The sequence below is a fragment of the Taeniopygia guttata genome, chromosome 5, assembly GCF_048771995.1.
Source record: "Taeniopygia guttata chromosome 5, bTaeGut7.mat, whole genome shotgun sequence".
In the NCBI taxonomy this organism is placed as follows: domain Eukaryota; kingdom Metazoa; phylum Chordata; class Aves; order Passeriformes; family Estrildidae; genus Taeniopygia; species Taeniopygia guttata.
Genome location: NC_133030.1, coordinates 42,402,871 through 42,425,416, shown reverse-complemented (window position 1 = coordinate 42,425,416; position 22,546 = coordinate 42,402,871). Strand labels below are relative to the sequence as shown.

The window sequence follows — 22,546 nt, the reverse complement described above, 5'->3', positions numbered from 1 at the left end:
GAGACCACTTTCAACAAATCACCTTGCAATTATAATAGGGATCCAGTCCAGAAGGGCTAAAACACCATACATTCATCTTCAGGTTTTCTGGTTCCTAACTCCCTTTCTGCTCTAGTTCCCTTTTCCAATCCGTTAGCCCTTTTCTGATGTGAGCAACCTTTATGCAATCAACTACTTACCCCTGTACTAGAAACTAATGTCAGTGTACTAAAATACTAAATACTAATAAAAGGTTAATGGATTTCTTCATTGATTACAGAAAAAAAAAAAATCTCTATGAAATCCAGTCTCCCTACAGAAGGGATGTGAGTACCAGCTCTTACAAGAAAGGAGAAAGCTGGTTTCTGTTTCTATTTCAAAAGAATTTGAAGGAAATTCCAAGGACTGAGGTTGTAGACAAGACCAGACCTCAGAACACCAGTCACTAAGGATCTCATAGTTATAAAGAATTATAGGACAAACAGCAAGCCTGTACTAAAAGAATGACACATCAGGCTTGCATTTATATTTCAACTGAAGCCTTCTTCCAATGGCACAGCTGGGCACTTGCTTGATATCAATTCCTGTGTGGCAGGCAACAATACCAATTCATGAAGTACACTGGTGTTCTCCATATATCACTCACTAAACAGGCACTTTTGAAATGCTTAAAAAGTATCTACATTCTATTGAAAGGCAGTGCAAACTAGGCTCGAATTATTGTGTAAATGAAGTTTCAGCATTCATGAAGAATATTTCTCTGTTTAACCCTGCTTAATTTGCACGAACTGATAGGATCACGGCAGAAATCAGTATGTCTGGAGGTCTAGCAAACTGAGAAAAAAATTACCTTTCTAATGAGCAAGAAAACAAGCTGACAATTAAATTACTTTGCATCCTTTCCTGGAGCTAAGACGGAACAAGAGCCATTGCTGGCAATAAGGGAACCCAGTGCATTTATAAATCAGTGCTCCCACCTTGCCATAGAATGCAAGACAACCTTGGGCAGCAGTTTCCTTCCCACAGGGCACTCAGATGGTATGACAAGTCCAGGAAGTTTTCAGTACAAATCCTTGGTGAGTACTAGCTGCTAGAAAGTAGTTGGCATAGTAACTAATGATTTTGTCTAGTGTGGCAGCTCCCAGCATCCTGCTGACTTATGTTCAGGCACTCAGAAAAATACAGAACATTTTCTTTGGCACACTATGTGCTTCTTCCATCCCTAACAATAAGTCCTAGATTGGGGCTGGCTACGGAGCAATGATAAACAGAGTGGGATGAAGCCCAGGACGCTGGGGTCCTGGCTGGGATGCAGGAGTTTGGGCCTCTCACTTGCCTCAAGGCTTTTCTTTGTCTTTCCTCCTCTTTCCTTCCCCTCAGCTTCAAAAGCAATAAATTAAAAACTGAAAAACAGCAACAAGTCTTTCAGAATAGTTTATTCCTGGCCTCTGCTGTTATCAGGAGTGTCTGTGAAAGAGTGAGTTTGGTGCAGTTTAGCCATCAAGAGTCTACATTTTAGCAAGGACTGCAGTTGTTTGCTGGAACATGCAAACCTGTAAAAACCTCCTGCTTTGTAACATAGCATGAGCAGCGTTACAAAGGTAAAGAAAAACAGTTTCACAAAACATCGGGGCAAACAACACATTTTGAATACTTCAAAAAGAGCTAAGCCTGGGATTTTGGAGGTCTGAGGCACTGGGAGCTGTCCAGAACTTGCCACGGTACAGGTACTTGGAGACAGGGAAGGGGCAGGAAGCAGCTGGCCTGTATAAAATGAGGATGTCATCACCTGACCTGCAATCTACTTTTGTATTCTTCATGAGAAGCTAAGAAAAAGCTTCTAAAGTTAACGAGAGGCTTGTTAAGGCTGCATTGGCACAAGAAACTTGCAGAACTGCATTTTGGGTTAAAATCCAGTTCAAAGTGAAAAGTACAGTCTCCCATAGTCGACGTGGTGCAGACATGCAGGAGAGTTTGTCACAGACCATCGATCAAACTTTACTATCGATGAGATATCATGAAATAGTCTCAGCCTTAGTTCTTCAGCTCCCCCTTTTCCCAGCAGCAAGCTACTTTTACTTAGAGAAAGTGTATTTGTATCATGAGAAAACAGAAGATGTACAATATCCATGTGCAAAACCTTAGGACTGAGTTGGTTTAGGCAAAAATCATGAAAGGTTTTGTGCATTTAACTACAATTTCCAAATCCTGCAAGAGCTACCAGAGGCACAATTCAAGCATTCCAGAACACTTTAATATGCACAGTATCTAGCAAATGGCAGCGGTCCCCCTCTGCTATTCTCACAATTCCCCCTTTCAGCTGAGAGAACTGATATTGTTATAAGAATTTTACTCGGAAACAAATACGTGAGCATCCAGCTTATCTCCTTGTGGTGCAGGACCAACACATTTCAGTGGCTGTAGGAGTCCATGTGTCACACTCAACTGCACAACTCCACAAGCAGGCATACGTTCAGCGTCAAGAATTTCCCCCAACATTTCCAATTAAACTTAAATTTTCACTGTTTTATTATATGACATTCCTCTTATTTCAGGACTAAGCCTTTACTACTAGAACTATGCCTCCTTTGAGCTTAGCCAGCCTTGGCACATTTAGCTCTCTTCTTTTTCCTCAACTCAGTCCCTTCTGGCCTCGATTGCACATTGCTTTTCCATGAACTTTTTCCACTTTATTATTCCAGATGTGCATGCACAATAGCTATACATGGAAAGCCCACTGCCTTCTTGCTCCTTCACTTTTTTCTACAACTACTATCAAGGTTCACAGGCTTCCTTCTTTCCTGGTTGTATGTTGCTGGATAATTTATTTCCTGCTCCCTAGCTTCTGAAAATTATTCTTGCTGTTTCCTTGCCATTGATAAACATGGGTTTTGGAACATCAGTATTTTCTTATAACAAAAACAACGGAGATCAGGAATTAAGTGCCTTTTACATCCTAGGCCTCCATATACAGGAAAGATCATGAGTGCCAAGTGACTAACCTGCTAGGTTAGAAATTAAGTGCATCAAAACAGCCTTCTGACAGTCTAGGAGGGGAAGGGCAGAATGAGGTTATGGAACACTGGAAAACCTCTTCAGGAAAGGTCTAACCTATCTCAGCTACTCCTGGATTTAACTGGCATTATCCATCAGAAGCTCTAAACATGCCAGTCCCAGCAAATTAAATCAAATCTTTACTTGTTAGTGAAGACAATTTTTGTTGGGCCCCTAGTAGCATCCTTGGCTTCGTGCCTGTTACGAAATACTGTCAAGTCTCTCTGATCTGGGGAATACTTGGCAAGGAAACAAACAACACATTTGTTTTTTCTTCTCTTTACACATGGCAGCTCTGAAATTTGCTAGTAGAAAGGCTAAATCAAGAAAGCCTGAATCAGCTGACTTCAAAGTTCAGTGTCTTCATCCTATTGTGGCTCATCAGGTCACTAACAAAGGTAACTGAGCATACCTCCTCCAAGTGATAACAAAATCACAAGCCTTTCTACCCTCAATTAGTGCAAACACAGGGTTGAGCTTTACTGAGTGGAAGGCTCTTCTGGCTTCATGTTTCTTACAAGCATTTCCACACCTGTAAACACAGAGCCTGCAAAAATATTTTAACAGCAAGGCATATAAACAGTAAGACTAAAACAGAAACCTAGTATAACTTGCTGTCATAAGGAAGTTTTGGGGAGGATTACCTACTTAATTTCAACATGCAACTGCCTGAACTGTGTTGTGTGGTCCCACAAACCCTACTCCTAATTTTAAAGTATGAATTAAGGAATTTCAAACAGAGCAGGGAGGATCAAATTAATTTACTTAACTGTACTGTCTGGATCTGCTTTTATTAAAATAAGTCATTCAGACTAAAAACGTGTGTTAAGTGCCATCTTAAATTTGATCACTTATCCTAGTCCAGGCAGAGTTACTGGTGTGAATATACACACTTCACAGAATCCAAAGTACCAGAAAATTAGATGCAGTATTGCACCACTTAAGAGATGGGAAAGGTACTCCTCACTGAGGAGGTTCCTCTGTAAAAGGCTAGCATGAATTAAGTGGACCAACTTGATGAAGATGAGTTGTAATGATATTCTTCTACTTTTTCTTTTTCACTGTAGACAAGTTTATTGAAAACCAAACTGAAAAAGACTTACAGGCTCTGTTTATTTCTAGACAGAAAGCCTTTTTTAGTACTCTACGCAAGTAGATTTTGCATTTTACGGGTGCAGAGCAGAAGTAGCACACAAGGATGAAAACAATAAATGTTTTCTCTCTAGAGAGGCAGGGGTTAAGTCAGGACTACTAAATTAGCCCTGCACCCTGTAATGCCTTTGAAAAGCCACTCAGAGTTTACAGGGAAAGAGTGAGACTGTTGCTGCTGACCCAGCCAACATTTGGTTCCTATTACAGTGAATAAATCTCCCCCTCCTCCTTTTCTTTTCTTACCCCCTTTTTATATTAAAAGTCCATCAAACACATTTTTTTTCCCTTTCATATTTTCCACTAAGCTTCCTCCTGCGTAAGCTTTCCCAGAGTGCGGTGCTCTTTGCTATATGTGCTCAAGCAGCAGCTGCAAGATCCCAATGAGTAAGAAAAGTGGGAATGAAGAAAGCAGCTCAGGCTCCTCTTTAAATCCCAAGAGGCAAGTGAAAAGTTACAACTGGGCTAAACTGGTGAAATCTAGAGCACTTGAGAAAAATAAACAAACAAACAAAAAACAAGCTGTTGAGTTTCACAGGGTTAGGATTCATGAGATGGGGGAGAGTACTCAAAGCCCTGCCCAGAGCTAAATACCCCTGTCACCATCAGGATCCCAAAAGACATGGCACAGGATGGTGTTACACTAGAGGGCCTTAAAGATTCTTTAGGGTTGTGCTGTCCAGGTATCAATCCACTTGAGGCCCAAACAAATTTTTAGTGCCATATGACCAAGTAGTAGAGACATCTTATGCACTTTACTTTGGCTATTTTGTTGTCTAAATATTAAATATCTAGTATACTGAAACCTCTAAAGAGCACATCAAGCCTCTAGAGTTCACAAAATTTGCACTGAAATGAATTAAAACAACTAATTTGGCTTGACATCCAGCACAACTACCACCTAGTTATGTGGTAGATGAAGACTCTTATGAGTGTCTCTTAGAGAGATGTGCTAAATCTGGCAGCTTAGACAGTCTGTCTTCGGGACAATGCAGTTGAAGTATACAGTTGCCTGACATCATGACTGTACATTTCAAGAATTATAGCCAGATAAGAAAACTTCACAAAAGAAGCAACGCCTCTACATTTATAATCTCTATACCTAAAGGGAATCTGCACTTCCTCACCAACATCTACAAATTCATCTAATCAGGGATTGTGGAAAGTGCCAACTGAAAGCCAGCTGGCTACAGTTATCTTAATATAAATGTTCCAAGTAAAAGAGGTAGAGAACAGCATGGCACCAGTAAGATGCATCTGCTATGCTACCATTCAGTAACACAACTGAAGCTGTATAATATCTAGCTGCTGAAATAAAGTAAAAGAAGACAAAAGATACAAAAGGAGAACTAAAGGTCACTTCTCTGGGTCCTTGCTGTGAGGCTCAAGGCTTGTGGTTAATAGGCTCTTGTTTCTGAGTAATTCCCCAAGCACTGATACAAGGACAAAGTAAAGGTCCTAAAGAGATTTCTACCCTTAAACAACTGAATTTTATCAACCTACAACCAGTGTAATGAAGCTGAGTCAGCTTCCCAATAAAAAGACAGACTTGCACAGTCCCCTAACAATACTCACATGCTGGCCAAAGTGGTGCCTCCAGCATTCTTATCTGCCCAGTGTTAGAAACTCAATTCCATATGTATACATAGTTCTGCTTTCCTTATCCCTCAAGGGGATTTCTCTAAGGTAACAAGGTATAACACAAAATAGACTGTATCTGAGAGTGATGCCACCTGTTAAACCGATTTTTTTTCCTCCTCAGGCTCCTTTTGCAGTACATTTATGCTGGAGCTAAGGGAGAATTCTTTTACTTCCACCTCCTGTACAAAGATCGACTCACCTGCCCTGGCTCCCTGAACATTTAACAGAGGAGGAAGTGACTATGCCTGTGTCAGCACACACTTCCTAAAGTCTGTAACAAAGTTATGTAAAATATAATCAGGGGATGTTGGTGGAATATGCTCAAATATGCAGAGAGAATCTAGCATGGGTTGTTATCCATCCAGGAAGCTGGCCCAATGACTGTACATGCTGCAACGGCAAGACCATCCTATCCCACACATTGCAGGAAATCTAAAAACGTAAGAAAAAAGGCTACTTATACAGAGACCACAGACAGATACCATCATGATATAGACATTCAGCCATCCTAAGAGCAGCATGGCACACTGACAACAAAGCAACACCAGAGGCGTGATGCTAGCTATTTTACAGGTTTTTTTTAATCACTGCAAGCCTCATTGATGGCCACAAAGCAGTGTATTTGTATTGTAAAAAGCGCTATTTTTCCCTCACTCCACCCAACTTCCTTAGAGATAATGGAAGATACTTTATAAAAGTGCTTATTATTTCAACCAAGGTAGCACAAATTCCTAGCAATAATTTGCTCAGGCTAAAAGTGACAGAAGTTTTCAAGGTCTGTAGTGTTCCTTCTAAGAATCCTCAAAAGACACCCTACTTGGAGGAAACTACTTTTCGGAAAAGAGCAAGTATGTTGTGTTTTGTTGATAGCTAAAATGCAGCCCAAGAGAAAACTTCAGAACAGAATGGCAGGTTCCATTTTGATTTAGGCGTTATTGACTTTTAATATGGGAAGAGAAAAAATTTAGAAATTCTATAGCCAGCACTAGAACAAAGATGAAAAACCATTCCTTCCCAAAAATTTCTATACATCCGTCCCCCTTTATTGCCTGAGTGATGACATACCAGAATTGTATTTTAAAGAACTGCAAGAAAAGACTAGAAAGGCTTGTATTTATTTATACAGCCTTACCTGGAAAAACTAGTACTGCAGAGAAGTAATCTCCCCGTTTTTTGGACTTTGTCCTCCAGAGATAAATACCATAGAAGTGTATTGCCTTGCCAAAAGAGACCATTCCAGTTTACCACACTTTGGGTCTCTTTGTTTTAAACTACACAGAATTCAGTCCCCCTTCCACCCCTACTATTTGAATCTAGCTGACTCTTCACCTGAAAACAGAGCTCAGCCTTCAGCATTTCCAGTAAATCAATATTTCTACAAGCAAAATCAGAGAGGAGTTCACACTACCACAAAGAAGTTCAATATTAATAGAATAAATTGAGTTACAGCATCTTATTTCTGGCAGTGAAGAGTTAAGTGAGTAAAGGGGAAATTCCCAGTGAACTGCCTTCAGCAGATATAGCAGAGTGTTGTCTGTTCCTGCTTTAACAGAGGCTTTATATGAAGCCTTGTTTTAGCCACCACATTTCTCTGTCTCCCTCAATCCTTATTAGAAAGATGATCCAATCCCTCTAGACAAAGCAAGGAAGTCTGGTCTACCCCACATGTAAATCTCTGCCTATTTTATGCGGTCATTACAGGACAAAAGACTAAAATTACTGCCATTGTTTTGAAAGAAGACATAAAACAGAAGAGGTGAGGAAGAAGCAATTAGAAATGCAAACAAAGCTGAAGTGAAATTAAATTTGTACTCTAACAGGCCCAATTAAGTCCAAGGTACTTCACTGGCACAAGACATAAGGCACTAAAACTCAAAGCGTTAAAATATAACAAAGCAACACTGTTGGTAATGCCCATATTCTTGGTTCATTTTATTTTCTTCTCTCCATTCTGGCAGTGGAAAGGAGAATACAATGCCTGAAGGCTGGGGCCACAAGTGCTGCACAGAGCTGAGGCACTATATCTAGCATCTGCTAAAACAGAACATCAAAGTCTCAGCTCCCTTTGAAAACCCATCAGGCAAGAACCACTCCTCCCCTTCAGCTTCTTTAGGAGCTGGTACACATAACCACTTCAGCGTGTTTGGCAATTCTACAACCACTTCCAAAACAGGTGGTGCAGTGGAAAAATCATGGGAGAGCCCCAAATCATTCAGTTATCTCCTTTTCCCCAGCAGGCAGCAACACACGTGCTGATCAAGAAGGCCAGCTGACAGAAAACAGCTAAGCATTGAGAACAGGAAATTTGTAATTAAATCTCTGAAACTACAGAAAAGGCTCAGGCTTATCTTGGTAAACTGGGTTAACAAAATCTTTCTCCAGGAAACTGATACATCTGATGACAGACAAAGTCTGTCATTAGAGGAAGATGAGTAAAAGGATGTTAAGATAATTATACTGTCTAGGACCAAGACATAAGACAGCACATTTTACAATATAGTTCCCAGACTTGTCCAGTATTCATTGAAAGATCTCTCTCTGTCAGATCCTGTCTGCAGAAGATGTTCAAGTTGCACAAAACTTACCTGATCACCCAACTGCCTGAAGTATTATTCATTAGATTTCTGTCTCTACCTACAACAGTAAGATAGGAGGTAGAGACTGTAAGTACTAGTTTTGTTCACAACACTTAGGAAAAAAGCTTTTAAATTATCTCCCTTTGATCAGGCACCTGTGTTCGTGATGTTTTCTCCTCCAGCATCAACAAAAAAGTCTATGATGAAGTTGTGCCAGCTCTGCTGGTCATCCCAACTGCATAATATATCCATCTATTCCACTTGGGGTTTGAGAATAGGCATCTAGGAATGGCACTGTTTCCTTAGAGGTGCAATTTTGCTGGATTCCTTAATGACAGATTTTGGGCAAGCCTTTCAATTGATAGGTCTTTTTGGACTCTGTATTTCTTGAGTATTTCTATTGACTCCAAAAACCAAAAGCCAAGAGTAGGTATCTTCAGAGGAAGCGCAATAGCTTTCATTTGTGGAATCTGTGGTTAAACATGAAAAACGTTATGCAATCCTATATTCCATTCCAACCCAATCCCTTTTTCTAGAGCCAAAATGAAATTGTTTCCTACAAGTACAGAGAAAATTATATAATTAGTCAGAAGCTCCCAGACTCAAGAATACAGATGGGAACCATGGAATCGCCACCCCAGGAATTCCACCAAGTGATTGCATGTAATTCTGAGCATGAACACAAAGATGCAGATGTTAATCACTTAAAAGGGCAGACCAAAATACCCCAGCCACTCATGGAACAATGTCCTTTCAAGACTTCCCTCCTATGATAGATAAGGCATCAAGCAAGGAAAAAACAGTGTCCATTAAGAAATCTCCATTATACGCTACTTCTTTATATTTGATGCCTTTTTTGATGTTTCAGCAAGTGTTCTAAACACAGCAGACTCCAAGGCCACGACATTTCAGAGAAAATTCATCTGCAGAACAGGCAAGAGTCCAAACAAGGCTTGAGGTGAACAAAGAAACATTTGCAAAGAGGTTAACCTTAATGTTGTGCACTGTGTTTAAGGCTCTAGGGACTAGCTGGAGTATAAGACTGTAAGCAAGCCCTCACGTAAAGGTAACACTGTTAGAAAAAACCTGAAATAAATGACAGGAGTAGTCAGTACCTGGTTTTGCTACCAAATAATATATACCATAAACACCAGAGTGAGATTTTGACCAACAATACACAAACAACTATGCCTTGTATAGCAAGAAGCATAATAATTCACAATTCATAGTGTTACACTATTCCAGGAGTTAAGGTAATTTCAGAGTGAAACATGCAAACAGCAAAATACCCAGCACCACAGATCTTTTCCTTTCACAGAAATGCTTCTCAGTAATGTCTACACTCATATTCAAGATTTGCAATGCTTTAGAGAACACAAAATTTTAACTTTTTTTTTTCTATTTAAAAAAATATCAATAGAAAAAACCTCTGTACTACATGACTATGGTCTGTCCCCTACACCTCAAAACAACCTAGAAATCAATGTATAAATTTTGTTGTCTTTATAGTAGAGGATACTTTCATATTTAAATCATTCACTTCATTATCAGCAACAGGAAAGTGGGATTTCAGAAACAAATGAAAACACGAACTCTGACCTTTGAAAAAAGTAAAATCAGTTATGCAAACAATGTCCTGAAGAGAAAAGCAAAATATTTAAATTACTAAAGATGCACTGGATCCAAGTTTCTTTAAATACAAACCCAGAATAATCCAACTATTAAAACTGGGTTTTCAAAATTATTTTACCAGTATCTATTATTTACTTAATACTTTTAAATGTATTATTTGTGCTTACTTGTAGAAACTAAAATTAAAAATTAAGATATTGGTGAACTTTGATAAGAGAGACGTTATTATTTCCCATTGATTTTTAAGCAAAACGAATTCCACATTAAAACACAGCTCCTCCCTGAGGTTTTTCAGCTTTGAAGATAGATAAGCAAATTGTCAATATGCAAAACCAAACTCTATGAAAGACAGCTGCTCCAAAAAATCTTAATTGGCAGCTTTTGTTGGAATTGTTCCTAAGGGATAAGTCTAAACTTCCTTGATTTTCTGGTAAGGAAAATGAAGGCTAGGGGGATCACTGATAGTAGACACCTAAATCTTACTTTCCTGGAGAATATCCTGAAGATACTATACACAGATCCTTACTGGAAAGGGATGTGATCATCAAAGCACTGAATTTTAGGAAGAGCAAAGTCAATGAAGAATCACTTTTAGGGCTGAGTTTTTGTGCCTGTGCTTAAATCTCTCACATATACTGCTCGATTTACTGTCTGTTCTCTTTATCATGCTGACTGCCTGAATCAGAAAGTCTTTAATTGTTGCTCAAATTATGATCCATCCAAAGATACTTACAGAGAAGCCAGAATCTTTAGCATCATGAGACTGTCAAAGAATCACACCCAAGTGTCTAGTGGAGCTGAGATCAGAAATTTATTGAACAGAACGTTCTTTCTAACAAGTTATTTCACACTGTTTCTAACACCACAGCTTGAGAACTTTTAGGAAACTGTAATGGGAAACATAAGTCACACCACTGAGGAGTACATTGTCTTCAATAAGTAATGAAAAATTCTCATTTGAAATTCAGAATTTGACTGTGAAAAGTTTTTCTCAACTAAGTACAAGTATGAAGAAACAAAATTCCTAAACTTCCTCAATTCAAGTCTCTGCATCTTCAACTTATCAAAATGCTAAATGAAGACAAGCTGACACCTCTTCACCCACCAGCATCTTTAGCCCAGTATCAAAAAAGAAACAGATGGTCCAGACTTGAGATTTCCTCCTTTTTATATAGTCTACCAAACATGAACATTTTCTCAGCTGAATTTTGAGAAAACTCACATTTCCAGCACTGAAAACATTCACGACCCAACTTGACTACATTCTTCACAGAGAAGATCTTATATTTCTTTTTCCAGCAGCGAACAAATAAAGAAATCTTTATGCAGACAAAAGGTTTGGACCAAGAAAGTCACAGCCCTTTTAAAGATGAATCTTGCCCAGGTAAAGCATCCCTAACAGACAGCTGCCAATAGCATGTGCAGCACTCCCAGATCTTCTCTGACTAACTGTGCAGTTAAGTCCCATGCGCCAGAGAGCAGAAAGATAGAAAGGGGAGTGGAAGACATGCACTGAGCCAGATGCAATCTGAAATCCAAGCAAAAAAGCCAAGCAACACAAAATCACAGAATGTCCTGAGTTGGAAGGGACCCAGAAGGATCATTGACATCCAGCTCCTGGCTGTGCATGGGACACCCCAAGAGTAACACTGTGTGCCCAAGAGTTTTGTTCAAACACTCTGGCAGGCTCCCCACTTCCCTGGGGAGCCTGTTCACGTGTCCAACCACGCAGCAGAGCTCACTTAGTTTAAAATTCCTTTTACTAAAGGTTGTTGTCTCAGCGCCAGTTTTAAATAGATTTGAATCAGCCAGGCTGGCCTGGCATCTCCCCACCTGGTTTGCTGTGAACAGTCCTTGGATAAGAAATATTCATAAAAATGCCATGTGTGCAATACAAGAATGTCTGGAAACTGGTATCTTTTAGCACTACCTAGGTTTTTTTTTGCTCACTCTCCCCTGCCTTCTCTTTTTTTAAGAATATATCTTTCAACTACTGTTACAGAATGAAGTCCTATAAATAACTGCTTGTAATAAAGGATTCTTGACATTTCCATCCTGACACTGCACAGTCTGGCCCTAACTGAGCATTTAAAAATTCTTGTAACTGGCATTGGTTCCGGACAATCCAGTAACAAGCTTTTTTGAGTGAGCTTTCTTGTTCATTACCAACCAAAGTTCTGTTAGCCAGAGCATTTTGGTCAAACTACTCAATGGCTCATAGTATCCAGTGTAAAAAAATGTTACTTATTATTATAAGCCATACTACTCCCTACACAAAAAGTTGGTGCTCCACAGTGGAGTTGTGGTTGCTGCATCTTCTTAAAGATTATAAAACATACCTACCCCTAAGACATACTGAACAGGATCACCAAGCAAAGCTGTCACCACATACAAAGGGGAACTGAAATAACCCTGACTTTTTACATTTCTCCCTCCCTCTTTTTCAAAAGACATTCTTGTTAAATATTGGATCCCTGCATGGCTCACAAACAGCTGCTGCTTGATACCTGCAGCTCAGAGAAACCCTAGAGAATAACAGACTGACATAGAGCCAACAGCATGCAATTCCCAAACTGTGGTGTCAGCCACAAAACATTACCAGTCACAAAGCCAGGGGAAATTAGGTGAAAGCAGAACCTTCACAGGGAAGGTCAGCTAATGCTTTCAGGGACAGGAAAGGGGTTTCTTGGTGCTTTTGTAGGGATTTCCCACTTACAACACAGTACAAAACACCAAAAAGAAGACTGTTCATCCTGACAGAGCCAAGCTAAAGCAAGACCTTGGTCTGGATGGAAAACATGAATGCGCATTGCTGGTGGAAAGTTCACTGTACAATGGAAGATAGCTCCAAAACAAAGCCTAGTAGGAAGGAAAACCCTTTGGCCCCTTTTGCTACCTCCTGCTCTGGCATTTGTACTTGGTCACTGAAACTCTTAATTCAACTGAGCTTGATTCCAGGCTCTTTGGCTGCTGACTTTGTAGGGTTGTCCAGGGACTGGCCCACAGGAGGGCTGCCTTCTGGAAGTCTTTCTACATGGAACTCAGATCACAGCCTACTCCCAGCACTGGACTGGACTAATTCAATTTCTCTTCCTCAGCTGTACAATACCAATGTCTTCAACACAGCCGTTCAAGACCTTTGCTCTCACAAATAATCAAACTTCCCTTCTCACACTACCCACTACACCTCCATCTACTTGAAGTGAAAAGGTACAGGGCGGACTTGGAAATCTCCAAAATATTCACAATGAGTTCAACTTCAGGGCAGTCCTGGGCAGTGTGAGGTAAATGAAGGAAAAGTCACTAACCCTATCTTGTCTTTCATATGCCTGGCTTACAAAGGGGATTTCCATTTTTACAGAGCAGCATTCTGTATTTCTGCTAGGGAGGATACAGAACATGCAGCCCCAAGATTTCAGAGGGCCTCACTGTAACACACAGGAATAGCACAGTTCAAAGATGGGCCCATTCAATTCCTCTGTTCTTAGGCCAGATGGACCTGCCCTAAGATCAATGCCAGAAAGGACATTCTTCTGGGAAACTTCCCAATGCCCTTCTCAGCTGCACAACTGTGAACCAATTCCAGAAGCCATAGCATGGTAGCACATCTTTCATTTATACTTCACTACGTGCAAGGCAAATCAATGGATAAAATTTGAGATCCTTGTGTGAGGAAGAGTCACAGATGGATAAAAATATTGTTAAAAGAATTAGGAAAGGGGGAAAAACCAGACATTCGTGGGATTCCCTGACAGCTCTGTGCAGAAGGAAGGGCTGGGCTGGAAAAAACAGGACCTCAGGTTCCTGCCAAGCTGTCTGAGGCCAGTCCTTTCCAAATAGCTCAAAGAAACAGCCAAGGCTCCCTTGTAACCCTTTCAGAGCTCCTTTAGAGAGGAAGGCTGCTGTAGCCAGATCCACTCCTATAGAGCACCAGAATACAGGATCCCCTCATTCCTACAAGAATGTAAGGAGCAGAGTAGATCTCCCCCATGAGAACTACAGGCACATTAACCCTCTGAAAACCACTCTGGAAAACAACTATTTTAAAGGTGAATGGGAGGCTTAAATAAATGCAGAGGAAAGGAAGATGTGCTGGTCACTTTGCAACACAAAATATTTAGAACTGATACAGTGTATTTCAAAGACCTCCAAGATCAGGGATAACTGAGGGAACATTTTGGGTCAAATAGTGCAAGACACTAGAAGATTTCAACTTGTTCCATATTGAATTAGGTGTTTAATAGAACAGAAAAGATGCAGCAATTTCCATCACAGCCATCAAAATCCACCGGTGCAGGAAAAGAAGAGTTGCCTAGCAAGGAATGGGGAAAGGAAAAAAAAAATCCCTGAAAAAATGATCACTTATATCTGTTGCTTGTTCAACATTTACTGTAATAATCAAAGAAAAACAACTGCATATTAATAAAAAACTCAGTGTTTAGCATGGTCAGAAACCAATAAGACAGTCCTATATCTAAGCTGCGACAGAAATTAAAGCTATTAGTTTCATGTAAATAACACTAGTGCCTTTTACTCCTTCTTGACGCACTGTTTTCATTTCTTGTCATCTCTGTAAAGATAGCCAGACAATTATTAGAGGGCCAGGAAGATCTCTATTTAGAATTTGAAAAGAATGGAACTGTTTAGTTTAGGAGAGACAAACAAGAAGGGAGATGATAAAAAGATAGAGAATAAATAGGGCAGAAAATATATCAAGCATTTCTGTTTGCCTTCATGTGATCTTGTTACAGGTACACAGACTTCTGGCAAAAATTGGGAAATAATTAAAAAAGGAACTTTTGCATAATATGCACCACCCGTGGAACTCATTGCTACAGTTCAATGGGACTACATTTTTTGCAGAAGGTAGAATACATGATTCGTTACAATATCCACACTAGACTATGCAGAACAAAGTATTACAAGAGCTACATGCCAGCTGTTAGCAGTTAGAGGGCAAAAATCTATCTTCCCCTCAGAAAGGGGATTTCCCTGCTAACGTTTTTTTGTACTGATGACACTGGAGATAGTTGCTCTGCAGCAGAGGATGGGAGAATTGAAGACATTAGCAGCCCAGTCCAGGATAGCAAAGCCTGTGTTTACATCAGGGTAAGGTCAGTTTGTGGAGGCAGCTGAAAAGAGGAAACCCAAAATCATTATGTAGTATTGGTTTGGGAGAAGGTAGGAGATCCCTGTCACTCTCCTCTGCCTATCAACATGGGCTGCTTGCTCTCCATAGTTTGCTGTAGGGAATAGTAGGAAAGATCCTCTTATCTCCTCTGGAAGTCACGCAGTCAAAAAGAAGCTTGCTCCCCCTCAAATTTGAGAGTTATTTGCAGAAAATGTAACTGTCCAAGGCCAGCAGACAAAGGTAGTACAGTGGCAGTGGCCCCTGTGCTCTGCCAGGGCCCATCCAGGGCTGTTGCAGGCTGCAGCTCCAGCAACGCTCCCCAGGAGCAGCTGAGCAGAGAGGCTGCACTTGCACAACCTCACTGGTGCCCTGCCCTGTGGCCTCGGCTTTTGCCTCCAGCTCACAGCACAGGCTCCTACGGTCTCCCTGCATGCAGCACAAACCTCCTATGCCTCTGGAAAGGGTCCTGTGATTAATCTCACTTATTACCTCGGAAAAGTAACAGCACGGCGGCTGCCAGCCAAGTCCGACTCAACAGCGTCTGGGGAGCGAGGCTGCGGGGCCAGGCTCAGACTGTCTGGGCAAGTCACGAGCTTTCCGCCTCTCCTCTCCTGCAGGCTCCAGACAAACAGAGCCAAGGCCTAGCTGTGGGAAGCAGGGATCCTTGAGGACTCTGCCAATCCATGGTGCTGAGGCCCAGAGCGATTTCCAAGCAGGATGGAGAGCAATTGGCCCTGACAACACGTTTCCTTAGTGTGACATATATATATATGTTATCTATATATAAATACAAGGTGAGACATGTATTTCTGAAGTTTAAGTCAGCCAATTCACTTCCACACTTAACAAGTTGTCACTGATGACCCTAGGAGACATGCATGGAAAAAAACTAACTAAGGGTTAAGAGGTTGTTAAGGCAGGAATTATAGGCACAAATATTCATGGATGCACAGGGAGAAGAACACAAACTGGAAACAGGGTGACTTGTAAAAGTGTACAGCTACCCAGATAATAGTTCTATTTTTTACCTGCCCTCCTTAAACCTCCTCTGAGCAGGAAGTAATAAACCCCAAATTCAGGGCTCTTAGAAATGCTCCCTCTTGAGGACCACAGGTAGAATCAGCATGACAGAACTGCTGAGGCAATGCAGACAGAGATCACAGAAGAATCACTGAACCCACCCTCCATTACTTCTCCACCTCAAATAAAGAAATGGAATGAATCCAGGCATTAAGGTAAAGAGAAGATAACAAAAACTGTGGGGAGCAAGGAACAGACACGTGGCTTTGCTAGCAGAGTACTGGATTCAGTGCTGTTGGGCTGCTGCTGCTCTGGCACTTCTGTAGTGCTTAGCCACAGAGGTGTTAAGGTCATTGCAGTTTGCTCAGACTGAACTGAGGACCTATTGTGTAACCCTCAGTGCTTGCTGCTTTCTCCCTTCATCTCCTCCAGAGGCATCAGCATAGGAGAGCCTCCAAATCACCTCACACCTAGATCCTGTGCAAACAAATAGGCTTTGAACACTTGGCAAATGCAGTACTGGAGAGCAGTCAGTTAAGCCTCCACTTTGCAAGAAACTGCAGGGAGCTTGAAACAACTATTTGGAAGAGAATAAAGCTACCATCAACCCAGAACTACAAGGCAACACATACGTAACATAGAGAAGATATTTATTCTTATAAAAACAGAAAGACCCCAGATAGCAATCATCAACTAATTACGGTTCACTGGTCTCAATTCTTTGTGTCAAATGGGCAGCTGGCTGTGTTTAACATGAAGGGAAGGTAAAAGTGGCTTTGTTGTTCCCTCAGTTTTTGTTTTAAATTTTGGAGCTGTAGAATGTGAAATAAAAAATCATGCTTGGACCCTGACTAGACAGACTCTGAAGAGCAATGAGAAGACAGAGACTGAAATAGACAAAAGATGTGCAGGGTGATTCTTATGATGGGACAGTCTTGCTTTTTTGCAAGACTCTTGAGCTAGACTAGGGTGGAATTAGCATAGCAGAAGCAGCATGGGCATTGCAGTTGGGGTTGTGGGAGAGAGTTAACTATGTATGGGCTTGCAGGCAGAAGTAAGGACAAGAGAATATATACTTGGTGTGATCAGAGCATCTGAAATCCAGAAAACATAATACATGCACCCCTAGCAGTAAAAGAAATTAGCATGAAGCAGTAGTAGGCACTAGGTGGGGAATCAGAATATAAAGTAGACACTACCCAGCCAAAGCTAAGGAAGACCAGCAATTAAAAGGAAAGTCCTGATTTGAGAGACTGCCTGTCACATGATGCAGCATAGCAATCTTAGTTTGTCAAGTGGGGTGCGCAAGCGAGCAAAGTGTACAGTCATTTTGCTGTAGAATTTTTGGGATATAAATTAATACATATTTTCTATTAGAGAAGGCACAGGAAGCTCTTTAAGTAGTATTTGATTTCCTGCACCTACATTGTTGATTTGTACATGAGCAGTAAATATATGCAATGTGACCCAGAAGCATCTGAGATGATAAATATCTAGATGGCATCTTCTGGTTTTCCACACTATTCTATACTTCTAGGCAATGAAAAACAAAACCAAAAATACCCAAAGCAGAGATTGTTTGGGAACCTGGACATACAGCAGGTGTGTGCACACAGCACAGTCTGTGAGGCCCTGAGAGCTGTTGCTATTACTATCATTGAGAGTGATACCAGAGTAAATTAAACTTAAAACCTCCTTAGATCAGAAAATTGAAAAAGCATGTGTTTATATAAATTGAAACCAGATTAGACAAGTCTACCAACAAGACATTTCTTGATGAACCTGGGCACCTTGGCAGAAATTATGAGCTAAGGAGTATTTCAAACATGTCAAGCAAGGAAAAGAGGAGAATCCCTTTTCTCTGACTGCAGTAGCCCTTCACAGGCTCTCTAATATAAATTCAACTGCCATTCTACTCTCTGACTGATGACAAGGAAGCTTGCTTGCCTGCCCTAACCAAATTAGATAAGCCTGTCAGAAAATCCAAGGAAAAGATATGCTGAGCAGTTCAGAAGTGCAAGGTCAGTCTTCAGGTTTGAGATAAATGTTATGAATGAGCAGGAAGCTAATGAAACAGAGATCTGAAAAAACACTGACCATTTCACTGCTGAATTCTTGCCAATTTACTGCCCCTATGAGATGAACATGAGCAAGGATGGCTGCTGCTGAATACAAGGTGCTCACCGAAAACACAAATCTGTACCAGCTAGAAAGAAATCTTTCTTGCTAGCTTTGGTCCAGGTCTTAGAGATATAGTGACCTGCAGAGCCCAATTCTTAGACAAAATCCACTGTCTTTTTCAAAAAAACAAGAAGCTGCAAATTCCAGTGCCAGAAACCTCTACTAATCTCCATTTACTGTCCTTATAACTAGGGATTACTCAGCTATTTGCTAACAAGTACTTCAAGACTAGTTTATGTTCTGAATCAACAAATTTCGTTCTGTTAAACACCTGATTTTTTACCTTTATTATGAAACCAAGAATGCTTTCAGGAAAATGCTTTTTCAAGACCAGCTCTAGTATGGTCTTGGCTTCAGTTGACTCACAGTTTCACTGGATAACGAGGAATCATTTTCATGGTTGTGGTCCTTGGAGTACATTACTAAAATTGTGACAAAAATTGTATTTTTATCTTTAATATAATTTTATATTATAATCTTTAATAACTCTACTACAAAACATGTAATCATATGTAATGCCTTTACAGCACAACGTGAAAGAGTGATAATCCTGCCCAATGGACGAGTGAGAAGCTGAGACAGAACTGAGATACAGCACTAAAACAGGACTAGGATTAAAGAAGGAAAGAACAGATTTGGCACCAATTCCATTCATATACAGAGGGCAACAAAGGCAGGTCTGCAGTAAATGTGGCAGAAGTTGACAGTCACGTCACTGTAGTCAGAAGTAAGGCCACATACAATTTGGAACGTGTCACCTCTTGTGCAGCCCTGCAGGCTTCTTTGTCCGAGGTGCAGCAACAGGCCAGGCCATTATTTGAGTAGAAACTGTATAAATGCTTATAGAAAGTGGCAAAAAAAAAGCCTCAAAATGCACAACAGTGTAGATTTATAAAATAACATTTTAACATAGATCCATCCTCTTTCTCTCTATTGCAAACCCAAGACCTCCTCTGCCTTTTGGCAAGCAGACCACTAGTTTAGCACCTTATCTTATGCAAAGAAAAGGAATTAACAAAAGAAAGGATAACTTCTTTTGAGATACATTTAGATAAGTCACTATTGAGAGTGGGAATTAAAGGGGAAGATGACTTGATTAAAAGAATAGCCTGAATCCTACAGCTCTGTGAGCATCAAACCAAAATTTTCTAGCCAACTTCAGCAGCACAGAGCCATACAAAAATTGACTGAGGATTGCACTTCAGAGACAGATGCTTGAACTGGAGCTAAGTGTAAGCCAGATAAGAGACCCATTCACAGAACAATTCCAGCCTTGCTGAATTCTGATACTAATAGATGAGAATCTTGATCTCAAAACAGGAAGATTACTTCAGTCATCCAGCAAGGAGCATGGGCTGACACCCATCAGATGACCCTCTAAGAATCGCTTGCTCCAATGTAACAAATCAAGTACCAAAAAAAGGCATTTACAATACAAGACAGCCATCCCCATATACCATGACCTTGATATTCGTTTTGGAATTCTCTCATTAAGCAGAAGTTCACAGACCAAGTAATCAAGCATTGGCTCAAGAATTTTTTGTTTTCATTTCCAGATTTACACAAAACTCTTAACTCCCAGTATTTTGGCCATTCTGTAAAAGGAGTCATGAAAATAAAATAATTCAATAGGGAGTCTTAAGGCATCTTTCTGATTCTTGTTCTGAGGATAGAAAACAGAGCAACTGAAGTAATGAAAGACTAAATGATTCATAAAAGGTTTGAAGATGGAATCTTCTATCAGTTGTGACTGGAAAATTCTGAAGTATTATCAGATGCTCTACAAAATAAAACACAAACTTTAACTACAGGCATTAAACTATGCACACAATGCTAGATGAGGCACCACCCTGGAAGTCATTCAGAGTGGAGTTCTGGGCATTAGTGGTGGGGTTTGCAGCTCTGTCTGTGAACTCATGCAAAGGTGCAAACTGAGCTGAAAAGGGAATGGAAGCTCTAGGACAGCCTGCATGCTCTGCTGCTCTCCCAAGCCATGTAGGCGGGGAAAGCAATTTACACCTGTTGGGTAGGTTCTTTATTTGGACTAGGTAATAGCTTGTCTGGATGGGGTCCAAGAGCAGAATCACCACCACTTCTCTCAATAACTTTAAACCCCTGAGGCAAACATTGTGCTGGAACAGAAACAGGCCAGGAATTCATTTCTCACATTCCTCTTCTTGAGGCAGGATGAAAAGTAGTGACTGATGAAATAAGAACAATTTTACTTGAGCTTTCCAAACCCCATTACAATCTTTCTATTGAAGGACCCATTTGGGAAAGGATCACCACTCAGATCACATGTCTTTTGCACTGTTTCTGCCTCTCTCACTTCCCTCCATATTCCAGTAGCATTCAGGCACCAGTAATAAAAATTTTCATGTACATAGTGCTTTCCAGAGCTAAATTCATGTCTGGGAGAAGCTCTGCTTTATTATCCTGTTTTAGAAGACAAAAATGAACATTTAGGCAAAGGACTCAATATTATTTACTGGAGTGACAAAAGAAGAATTCAAATCTCCAGCAGTCTTGGGCTGTATTCCAGCCTGGTTACTGCAGCACATTTGCCTTATTCCTAGCTTCCAAGATTCAGACTTCTGCAAGTAAATCTTGCTGCTCTTTGAATCACAGGAAGAATGGTTTTATTGTAGAATCAGTCCTCTGCCCTGATTCCCAGGAGTGTATAAGCCATAAGTATAAATTCCAATGCTCAAAATTAATATAGAGTATAAAGAAGACATCTGGAAAAGAAACTCTGATAAGCACTGCTCTATCTTTGAACAATCTACACTTGATATTCAAGGAAAAAGCATGAAGATGAGGACTTAGTGGAGATTTTTGCAGCATCATGTCTAAGTTTGCATTCTGCATATATGTCTCAATGCCAGCAAACCTAAACTTACAGATGCAGGGATGGGAAATGATCAAGGGAAAATAGACATTTCTTTCTCATCCATGCCCTTATTTTACCATGAACCTGACAGCTCTGGGAACATAGCTATTTTCATAGGGCTAGTTTCTAGATCTGAGAGAAACCATTACTCCAACCCTTAGAACCACAGAATTGTTCATGCTGGAAAAGATCCTCAAGCCCAGCTGTTAACCTTAGTACTACCAAGTCCGCCACTGAAACATGTCAGTAAGTACCACATCTACACATGTATTAAAAACCCTCAGTTGACTCCACCACTTCCCTAGGTGGCCTGTCCCAATACTTGACAACCCTTTTGGTTAATAAATTTTTCCTAATATCTAAGCTAAACTTCCACTGATGGAACTTGAGGTCATTTCCTCATGTCCTAGAGTTTGTTATTTGGGAGAAGAGACCAACACACACCTTGCTACAACTTCCTTGGAAGGAGTTGTACAGAGCAATATTGTGCCCCCCACTCCCCAAGACTCCTTTTCTCCAGGATAAACAACCTCAGCTCCCTTAGCTGCTTCACATAAGACTTGTGCTCCAGACCCTTTAACCAGCTCTGTTGCCCTTCTCTGGACATGCTCCTGCACTTGAGCAAGAAACCAAACACAAATTACAAATGAACAATGAGTGCATTACATTCTTCTTCACAAAGCTAGATCAGCAATTTTAACTTACCTGACTGCTGAAGAGACAGATCTTTTGTCATCTCTATGAGTGTCTGACTGAACAGGCCACAGTGACCCTCTTTTGTTGAGTGGTGACCAGTAGCTCTGTGGAGCAGTTGCATTCGCCTTTATATCTCCACTTGCCAAGTCCAGGTTTGTTAACTAAAGAGGCAAACAAAAAAAAAGAAAAAAACCAAAAACAAACCCAAACAAACTATCAGAGACAATTAAAAGCTAAGAGAAGAGAAAAAGGTATCACTAAGTAAATGGGATAGAGCATGTACTAAGACAAGTGAAATTGCTAGAATACGGAAATACTCAAATACAAAAGCACTGTGCTAATTGCCTAAAGCAGTGAGTGATGACACCAACATCCACTGTGCCTGAGATGAATTCAGGGGCCAGCATGAAAATTACAACCCTTCCATTCACAGAACAGAAGAGGACAAGGACAAAGATGGGGCAAAAATCCCAAAGTAAAAAAGTTCCTGCCATGTGAAAAATAAACTCCACATGTGTTGATCAAAAGCTTATATTACACTGAACAAAGATCAGACTATCTCTCCAGTCATGGTGAGCTGTGTCAGTAAGCCAACCA

General features: G+C 40.5%; 1 protein-coding gene across 11 annotated transcripts in view; it reads right to left on the bottom strand.

The window, feature by feature from the left end:
- TTLL5 (tubulin tyrosine ligase like 5) overlaps positions 1 to 22,546 on the bottom strand; it is a 122,440-nt gene that overhangs the window by 28,174 nt on the left and 71,720 nt on the right. For 9 of the 11 annotated variants that reach the window (XR_012056423.1, XR_012056424.1, XM_030274714.4 and 6 more), the window contains one exon: positions 21,959 to 22,110. The exons of the other annotated variants lie outside the window; for them this stretch is intronic. Coding sequence is in view for 7 of the 9 variants with exons in the window: in XM_030274714.4 (XP_030130574.4) it covers positions 21,959 to 22,110 (152 nt within the window). In the remaining 2 variants the exon portion in view is untranslated. The remainder of the gene's footprint in view (positions 1 to 21,958; positions 22,111 to 22,546) is intronic. 11 annotated transcript variants of the gene reach the window in all.